Source organism: Pongo pygmaeus, chromosome 5, assembly GCF_028885625.2.
Source record: "Pongo pygmaeus isolate AG05252 chromosome 5, NHGRI_mPonPyg2-v2.0_pri, whole genome shotgun sequence".
Taxonomy (NCBI): Eukaryota; Metazoa; Chordata; class Mammalia; order Primates; family Hominidae; genus Pongo; species Pongo pygmaeus.
This window is the reverse complement of record NC_072378.2, coordinates 18103173-18113113: the sequence shown is the minus strand read 5'-3', so window position 1 is coordinate 18113113 and position 9941 is coordinate 18103173. Positions and strand designations below refer to the sequence as shown.

General features: G+C 45.1%; 1 protein-coding gene across 1 annotated transcript; it reads left to right on the top strand.

Annotated features, from left to right (window-relative positions):
* Positions 1-6740: 6740 nt before the first annotated feature.
* NHLRC1 (NHL repeat containing E3 ubiquitin protein ligase 1) lies at positions 6741-8933 on the top strand. The gene has a single exon (XM_054493279.2). It carries the CDS (start codon positions 6812-6814, stop codon positions 7997-7999), a length of 1188 nt encoding a protein of 395 aa, XP_054349254.1. The 5' UTR covers positions 6741-6811; the 3' UTR covers positions 8000-8933.
* Positions 8934-9941: the final 1008 nt, after the last annotated feature.

The window sequence follows — 9941 nt, the reverse complement described above, 5'->3', positions numbered from 1 at the left end:
GCTTAAAGGTTGTTAATGGGAGGTTTGGGGTCCCCTTTAACATTGGTGAAAGCTATGGTACTCTCCCCAGAGATATGTCTTGTCAGCCTCTCTAGTTCCCCTTGGCCTGCATGTACAAACTTCTACCCTAGAAGCTCTCTGCCATTGATGTATTCTAATAGATTTGTAAGGCTATTAATTTGAAGCAACTCCTTGCTCACAATGATTCTTGCTTCTCTGAGACCTGCTCCCAGTCTATAGTGTGGGCTTCAGAAGCGATGACTCCCCAGCTCTGCCTGTATCACCAGTTGAATGGACAACTAACCCGAGCTGGACCAACACAATTCTCTCCAGAGACTTTTGATTTTACTTTTGTGTAGAGACAGAGTCTCACTTTGTTGCCAACGCTGATGTCGAGCTTGACGTGAGACCTCAAGCAGTCCTCCTATCTCGGCCTCCCAAAGTGCTAGGATTATAGGTATGAGCCATTGCGCTGGCCCTCTTCATAGGCTTTCGGACTTGGGAATAGAAAAGCGACCCCGTCTCTACTAAAAATACAAAAAATTAGCCAGGCGTGGTGGCACACACCTGTAGTCCCAGCTACTCGGGAGGCTGAGGCAGGAGAATCACTTGAACCTAGGAGGCGGAGGTTGCAGTGAGCCGAGATCACGCCACTGCACTCCAGCCTGGGCAACACAGCAAGACTCTGTCTCAAAAAAAAAAAAAAGAAAGAAAAAGAAAAAGAAAAAGAAAGGCAAGGCAAGTTGACTGCTGAATGGGGAATCTGTGTACGCCTGGGAGCTGTGGGGCAGCCATGTTCCAGCACATGGATCTGAGAAACAGAATGCTGATCTGCAGAAAGAGATGAGAAACAAAGAGAGGCCACCTGTGTTCTGGGTCCCTGAAGCCCAGCTGCCCAGGGTGGGGAAGAAAACCCTGTGTCCGTGGGATACAGTCCTTTCCTCTTGCACTTGTGCCCAAAGAATCTTAAATAATACAAATGAGATATCCTTAGGTAGTTGATCTTTTATGTAATATGTGTCTTCATTGGGGAATACTGACTTCCTAAAATCTCAAGATGGAAGATATACCACATGTAAATTATTTTAGAGCAATTAAATTGTTTTCAGGATTTTCCAAAAATGCTTCTTATTTCATTTTGTTATTTAAATAACAGATTATCTGAGCCTCTGTGCCCTGTGCACAGTGGTTTATAAATGCCTTGCCCTGCCTATGAAGCAGGCATGAATGCTCCAGTATAGACAATGTTATCAGTAGCAGACAGGACAAAGTAAGAAAGGTACGTAATAATCAGTCTATTTGGGTAAATGTGGAAAGAAAAACACAAAGAAATACAACCAAAGCTTAAACAGCTATCACTGGGAAGTCAGAGATTCGGCTCCATGAAGAATGGTTTAGGGACCACAGAAGGTGGCCCAAAAGATGTACCTATGAGAGAGCTCCCAGCTGACGGGATTCATTGGCAGAATGAAGTGACAAATACAAACCCAAGCCATGGAGATGTTAGTTCAAGCAATTTACCAAGTCACAACTGTAGTACATGCCTGTCATTGTTTTATTTTAATACAAGGGAGCAATTTCAATATGTGTTTGTGTATACATGTATATGTTTATGTCGCACCTACTCCTTATTTTTATTTTTTATTTTGAGACAGGGTCTCACTCTGTCGCCCAGGCTGGAGTACGGTGGTGTGATTATAGCTCACTGCGGCCTCAATTTCCTAGGCTTAAGCAATCCTTCTGCCTCAGCCTCCTGAGTAGACAGGACTGCAGGTGTGTGCCACCACACCCAGCTAATTTTTTTTTTTATTTTTAGTAGAGACGAGGTCTCACTATGTTGCCCAGCATGATCTCGAACTCCTGGCCTCAAGTGATCCTCCCACCTCAGCCTCCCAAAGTGCTGCTCAGCCTACACCTACTCTTTCTGAAAGGTGTTTCAGAGAAAGATTTCTACTGAGTGCTTTTAAAAAATCAGTTATCGGCCGGGCACAGTGGCTCATGCCTGTAATCCCAGCACTCTGGGAGGCCGAGGCAGGCAGATCACCTGAGGTCGGGCATTCGAGACCAGCCTGGCCAACATGGTGAAACCCCGTCTTTACTAAAAATACAAAAAATTAGCCGGGCATGGTGGCGCATGCGTGTAATCCCAGCTACTCAGGAGGCTGAGTCAGGAGAATTGCTTGAACCCAGGAGGTGGAGGTTGTGGTGGGCCGAGATTAAGCCATTGCACTCCAGCCTGGGCAACAAGAGCAAAACTCTGTCTCAAAAAAAAATAAAATGAAAATTATATTTAATCCCTACAGCTCTGACTTTCCAATCACTTCTTACGTGATGTGCTTTTTGCCTTATAAAACATTATATGACAAATTCACCAGTGGCTGAGTTAATGGGAATCGGATAGAATTCTATTTATGTGCCTTAAGCATAGTCATTCTGATTTGCAGAAAATAGTCATGTCCCAGATTTATTACTTATGTGTAGCTGTAATTTGTGAGCTGAAAATATGTCTGAAAATCTGTGATTCCTGAACAGTGGGTATTAATAGAAATTTATTTCACTATTGGTGTTAACTTTCAACAACAGGAGGATAATCAAGGCAGATATTTAGAAATGAAATATACCATAAAATATTAAGTCATTTATATTTAAATATGACAAATAATCCTTTATGCATTGAAAATTTGGTAAGTCTAAAAAGAAAAAGAAAAGCAATCAAGTCCTATCACTGGAGATAATTACTGCTATGATGGTGATGTATTTTCTTCTCATCTTTTTTGTCTGCTCATACATGTGAATGTTTTCACAAGGTTGTGATCATATTACGATACAGTATTGTATCTCCACTATCTTTCTTTCTATTTCATTCACCCTTCCTGGTGTTGAGGCAGGAGAATAGGGTCTGGAGGCAGGGAATCTAAGGCTGATTCATGCTGACTTCCTAGAACTAAATTGAAAGGAAAACCTCAACTTTCCATGCCTAAGTAACAAAAGGACCAGAGGCTACTCCCTTTGTAACCTCCACCACCCCACTGCCCCCAGCCTTTTCTGCGTGGCAGAAACATCTGCAACCAATCAAACGTTTGCATAGGAGTGTAACTTTTGTAACTTCACTTCGGCCTCTGATTGGTTGCAGAAAGCAAAAGCAACCAATCAGACTGATTGTGGGCCACTACTTTATTTGCATGGGATGAATACCAAGTGGCCAGTGGGAAACCTCTAGGCAGTATTTGGACCCCAGAAGATTCTGTAACCAGGGCCCTTGAGCCACTACTCAGCCAGGTCCCACCCTGTGGAGTGCACTTTCATTTTCAATAAATCTCTGCTTTTGTTGCTTCGTTCTTTCTCTGCTTTGCTGTGCATTTTGTCCAATTCTTTGTTCAAAAAGCCAAGAACCTGGACAACTTGTAGTCAAGACTTTCTGCTGGTAACAGTGTCACTAAATATTTTTCAAAAGCAAGATTTTTAAATAGCTGTGTAATGTTGTAATGTGGCAGTACAATTATTATTTAGTCTTTCTCTTGCTATTAGAGTCAGCATTCATTCAGCAATTTCAGTACTATTGGGTGTGCTAGCAGATAAAGGTTTATTGATTATTGAAGATAGTCCTGTTCTCAGGCATCACAGGTTGTAGGGGTAGGGACTGAACATCGAACTTTATATGGTATGGCTGTCTTAGGGGTACAGGCAGGGAGCTGTCAGCTTATAAGTGGTCATTTAAACCACAAGGAAGTCATGATGGTGTTGCTCAGGGAAACAGGTAGGAAGCTAAGAGAAAAAGACCGAAGGTGGCACCCTGAGGAACACTCAATTGCATTGAACTTGAGATGCACTCAAATCTCTAGATCCTCATTTCCAAACATACATCTCCACTCATTTTTGTATGAACTTACTCAAAAAATTCAAAACAGCCATTCTTCCTCTTGCCACCACATCCCTCACCCCTGAGATGCCAAGAACATGGAGCTTAAAAATTAGAGTGGTGGTCAGAGATACCCCTGGGAGGAGGGCAAGGCTGAAATCAAAGCCCATTCTATGTGGCTTGTTCATCTTCCTTTCCCTTACATCATTGTCAGGTAGTCTGAGTTGTAATTGGATCATTAAACTTGTTCTGGGATTCCTTCTAAACTGCATGTGTCTGGAACATTTGCCCCACCTGCACAACCAGGAGCCCACCTGTCTGAGCACTGACTCCCCCTAACTCATGCTCCCGCTGTGCTCTCTTCTCTGCTGGAACCACCCTGAGCTGGGTCCCCACTCTCCTTCCACCATAGTATGGTACTTTTTCATGGGGCAGCCATTGACCACTTTGGAAACTAGATGTTCTGCTCTTCAAGCCCTTTGCCCTCACAACTCTCAGGGCTTGTGCTAGATGGAAGCAGGAAAAGATGGGCATGCTAGTCCAGGACCCTCTATAGGAGGAATATCGGAGGGAAGCACAGGGGAAATCCATGGAGGCCCAGCCGTGGAGGAGGAAATGACAGTCATAGGAAATGCCAAATATCAGAGTGAGATTCAAGACATTTGTGTTATTCATCAATTATGCAATGGTGTGATTGCACAAATAATGTGATTTTAGTTGGTTGTTTATTTGGGATGGAAATGTAGTCAGAAATTAAGAGTATTAAGTTGGTTATTGTGTCCCAGTACGCAATCTTTGAGTCAAATGATATTTGATTAGAAAATGTTCTTTCTTGTCTTACATTAAAGCTCTTTCCAGGGGCCTCAACAGGGGAAAAATACTGTGTTTTCTCAGAAATCTAGCAAATCAGAAGGTGAACGATCATGATTATGATCTCTAAAGGAAAAGAAATTATCTATACAAGGTTTTGTTAAGCACAATGTTCACACGACATTTGAGGGAGAACCCCTTAAAAATAAGAGATTAGGGCCGGGCGTGGTGGCTCATGCCTGTAATCCTAGCACTTTGGGAAGCTGACGCAAAAGGTCAGAAGTTCAAGACCAGCCTGGCCAACATGGTGAAACCGCATCTCTACTAAAAATACAAAACTTAGCCGGATATGGTGGCAGGTGCCTGTAATCCCAGCTACTTGGGAGGCTGAGGCGGGAGAATTGCCTGAACCCAGGAGGTGGAGGTTGCAGCGAGCCGAGATTGTGCCACTGCACTCCAGCCTGGTGACAGAGCAAGACTCCATCTCAAAAAAAAAAAAAAAAAAGAAAAGAAAAGAAAAAGAGATTATAATACCACAATGGATTATTCACACAGATTATGCTATCCCTTGTTTGAAGATTTTCCAACATGTGGCAAATTCTCTTTGCTTTTGGTCTTAACTGAGATTGGAAAAATTGAACTTAGTGCCATTTGAAGGAATTATTATAATGCAGCGGTTCTCAAACTTGGCTGTACATTATAATCACCTGGGGAGCTTTTATAAATCTCAGCTGTCCAGACCACACCACAGGCCAATTAAACTTTTTGGGTGTGACCCAGGTGTTTACCATGTGCAAAGAAGTTTGAAAATGACTAAAATAGGTAACTCTGAAGTCAAACTGCCTGGCTTCAAATTCCAGGCCAGCCACTTCCCAGCCATGTGACCCTGGGCAAGATGTTTGATTTCTATGAACTCTATCAGAAAAAAAGATGATAAAAATAACATATTCTTGTAGGATTGCTATGAAATTTAAACAAGATCATCTGTGTAAACTATTTATTAGGTTGCTGCAAAAGTAATCACGGTTTTTGCCATTAAAAGTGATGGCAAACACTGCGATTACTTTTGCACTAACCTAACAAAACAGGGCAGGCATATATGAATTCAATAGGCCGGGCACAGTGGCTCACACCAGCACTTTGGGAGGCCAAGGGGTGGAGAGGATTGTGAACAATTTTCACAAGTTCAAGACCAGCCTAGGCAACATAGTGAGACCTCCTCTCTACAAAAAAATAAAAAAATTAGCCTAGTGTGGTGGTGCATGCTTGTAGTCCCAGCTACTGAACTGGGAGGATTGCTTGAGCCTGGGAGATAGATGGAGGCTGCAGTGAGCCGTGATCGTGCCCCTGTACTCCAGCCTGGGTGACAGAGTGAGATTTTGTCTTAAAAAACAAAAAAATGAAGTTCTATGGTAATTATTATTAACTAACAGCTTTCTTATTTCATATTAATTACTCTGTAAGACACTTCCAGCATGGTTCCCCCATCTGACACTCATTCACCTAGTTGATCTTTTTGTTGTTGTTGTTCTATAACATTCATTCATGCACAAACTCATTTTACAAGTATGTATTCATTTAACATTGACTTAACTACGAGTGTGATAGAAGACACAAAAGAAATATACACATCTGCCTCACCTCCCTTGGAGTTTATCTTCTCTCGTGTGTTCGTGTTTTCCGGTTCAGATCATAAGCATCATGAGCTAAGAGACCATGTTTTATGCCTGGACAGCCCTGGCACCCAGCGATGCGGATTGGAGACATTGCTAGGCATCCGGGCCGGAAGACTGGGTTTTAGTTCTTGTGTTGCCACTTACAGGCTGGGTAACAGGGAGCAATCCTGTTGTTCTCAATAGGTGTGTTTCCTCATCTGAAAGTGTACACAATCCATCCATGACTGCTGTGACGATTACAGGTCTACACAACGCGCATGTGGATTTGTCTTGCAAACGTCCACGACCAGGCCCCTCAGGAAACAGTGCCGCGCGTGCCCACCAAGGGGCAGCAGATCGCAGTGCAGAGGCCCGCGGCGCTCGACGTCAGGGCGCACGTCCCACCCCGTGACCATGACTGTGACCGTGACCGAGAGCGTCGCTGGGGCACGGCCGGGCGGCGCGGCGGGAGTGCACAGGACCCGCCATGGCGGCCGAAGCCTCGGAGAGCGGGCCAGCGCTGCATGAGCTCATGCGCGAGGCGGAGATCAGTCTGCTCGAGTGCAAGGTGTGCTTTGAGAAGTTTGGCCACCGGCAGCAGCGGCGCCCGCGCAACCTGTCCTGCGGCCACGTGGTCTGCCTGGCCTGCGTGGCCGCCCTGGCGCACCCGCGCACTCTGGCCCTCGAGTGCCCATTCTGCAGGCGAGCTTGCCGGGGCTGCGACACCAGCGACTGCCTGCCGGTGCTGCACCTCATAGAGCTCCTGGGCTCAGCGCTTCGCCAGTCCCCGGCCGCCCACCGCGCCGCCCCCAGCGCCCCCGGAGCCCTCATCTGCCACCACACCTTCGGCGGCTGGGGGACCCTGGTCAACCCCACCGGACTGGCGCTTTGTCCCAAGACAGGGCGTGTCGTGGTGGTGCACGACGGCAGGAGGCGTGTCAAGATTTTTGACTCAGGGGGAGGATGCGCGCATCAGTTTGGAGAGAAGGGGGACGCTGCCCAAGACATTAGGTACCCTGTGGATGTCACCATCACCAACGACTGCCATGTGGTTGTCACTGACGCCGGCGATCGCTCCATCAAAGTGTTTGATTTTTTTGGCCAGATCAAGCTTGTCATTGGAGGCCAATTCTCCTTACCTTGGGGTGTGGAGACCACCCCTCAGAATGGGATTGTGGTAACTGATGCGGAGGCAGGGTCCCTGCACCTCCTGGACGTCGACTTCGTGGAAGGGGTCCTTCGGAGAACTGAAAGGTTGCAAGCTCATCTGTGCAATCCCCGAGGGGTGGCAGTGTCTTGGCTCACCGGGGCCATTGCGGTCCTGGAGCACCCCCTGGCCCTGGGGACTGGGGTTTGCAGCACCAGGGTGAAAGTGTTTAGCTCAAGTATGCAGCTTGTCGGCCAGGTGGATACCTTTGGGCTGAGCCTCTACTTTCCCTCCAAAATAACTGCCTCCGCTGTGACCTTTGATCACCAGGGAAATGTGATTGTTGCAGATACATCTGGTCCAGCTATCCTTTGCTTAGGAAAACCTGAGGAGTTTCCAGTACCGAAGCCCATGGTCACTCATGGTCTTTTGCATCCTGTAGCTCTTACCTTCACCAAGGAGAATTCTCTTCTTGTGCTGGACACAGCATCTCATTCTATAAAAGTCTATAAAGTTGACTGGGGGTGATGGGCTGGGGTGGGTCCCTGGAATCAGAAGTACTAGCGCTGCCATTAATGAATTGTTTAACCCTGGATAAGTCACTTAAACTCATCTATCCAGGCAGGGATAATTAAAACTGCCTGGGAGACTTACAAAGCTTGGGACAATTATTGGAGATTAATCTACCATTTATTGAATGCATACTCTTTGTGCAAGGAAATTTGCAAATATTAGCTCATTTAATCCGTACTATCCAGTGAGGTAATTTTTTCCCCCCAAGATAGAGTCAAGCTCTGTCACCCAGGCTGAAGTGCAGAAGCATGATCACGGCTCACTACAGTTTCAACTTCCCCCAGTCAGGTGATCCTTCCACCTCAGCCTCCCAAGTAGCTGGGACCACAAGCGTGCATTACCACACTCAGCTAATTTTTGTATTTCGGCCGAGATGGGGTTTCACCATGTTGCCCAGGCTGGTCTCAAACTCCTGAGCTCAAGCAATCCACCTTCCTCAGCCTCCCAAAGTACTAGGATTACAGGCATAGCCACCTTGCCCAGCCATAATTTTTATTATTAATCTCATTGTACAAGTGAGAAGACTGAGACCCAGAGAGCTTAAGTGACTTCCTCGAGGTCATAGTTACTTACTGCCATAGTCCCAATTTGAATTCAATTCTGATTCCAAATAAGTTGCGCTTAAATAAGATAACAGATGTGGGAAAAATATGTGAATGTATAGTGTTGCTATGTGTACTGTCTTTACAAGTAGCTAATTATTTTAGCACAAAGATGTGCAAAGAAAGGAGACTTTATGGAGAGTTCAGGAGAAAAAGGATTTTGTGGTGCCATCACTTTCATTCAATTTTCAACTGCTCTGATGGCACTTTAGATGAAGTTACTGTTGATCCTGAGTTACGTGAATAAGAAAAACAATTGAACTGCTTATTAAAAAGGTAAACATGTCTTTTAATGCTATATCTTCTCCACTATACAAACTCAGAAAATACCACTTGGTTGTTTGAGAAAGGCCTATATTTGTGTAAGTTCTAAACTATTGCAGAAGACACTACATACTAGTGTCAGAGGGTCAGATGACGCTCCTGTTACATGTTTATGTTACATGTTTATGGGGGTTTTTTTCATTTGTTTGTTTGTTTTTAGACATGGTCTTGCTGTTACCCAGGCTGGAGTGCAGTGGAGTGATCACTGCTCACTGCAGCCTTGACTCCCTGGGCTCAAGCGATCCTCCTGCCTCAGCATCCTGAGTAGCTGGGACTACAGGTGTGTCACCTTGCCTGGCTAATTTTTTAAATTTTTCGTAGGGATGGGATCTTGTTTTTGTTGCCCAAACTGGTTTCAAGCTCCTGGGCTCAAGAGCACCTCCTGCCTTGGCCTCCCAAAGCATTGGGACTATAGGTATAAGCCACTGTGCCTCGCCCACATAAAGTAAAAGTGAGAGCCTAACTCCCATGCCAGTCCACAAAAACCCATTTTGTTGTCAATGCTCTCATCATATAGCACTAATAGTAAGATTTGGGGCACCCTAGACCATGATTTATAAATGCATTCTAAAAAGAAGTTCTATGGACAAACCTCTTCTCCCCACATGTACACACTCCACCCTTAAAGTCACCCCTAGGTTGGTGACTTCACGGGTATTCTGAATACATAACAAGAAACGTTGTTCCAGGCGGAGATATGAATTCAGACTTATTTGGTCATTTGTGAGTAGAGCAACTGAGGATAGATCTTAGACCATTTTCCTTAGGAACAATGACATTTTAATGATTTTAGGATTAGTAGAGCCAATTCAAAAGATTTTTCTCTTTGGAATTATTAATGGCATCATCCCTGACTCTAAAGCTGGACATGTGTCCTTTACAGACAGCAGTCATGATAAAGGTGTGAAATATGCAACACAGGGAGGTATGCGAGCAAGGTAGTATTGCTGGTCATCGTGTGGATTACCCAA

Bases quoted from the DNA above. Each gene is read 5' to 3' on its own strand.
- NHLRC1 (XM_054493279.2), top strand. From the start codon at position 6,812: ATGGCGGCCGAAGCCTCGGAGAGCGGGCCAGCGCTGCATGAGCTCATG.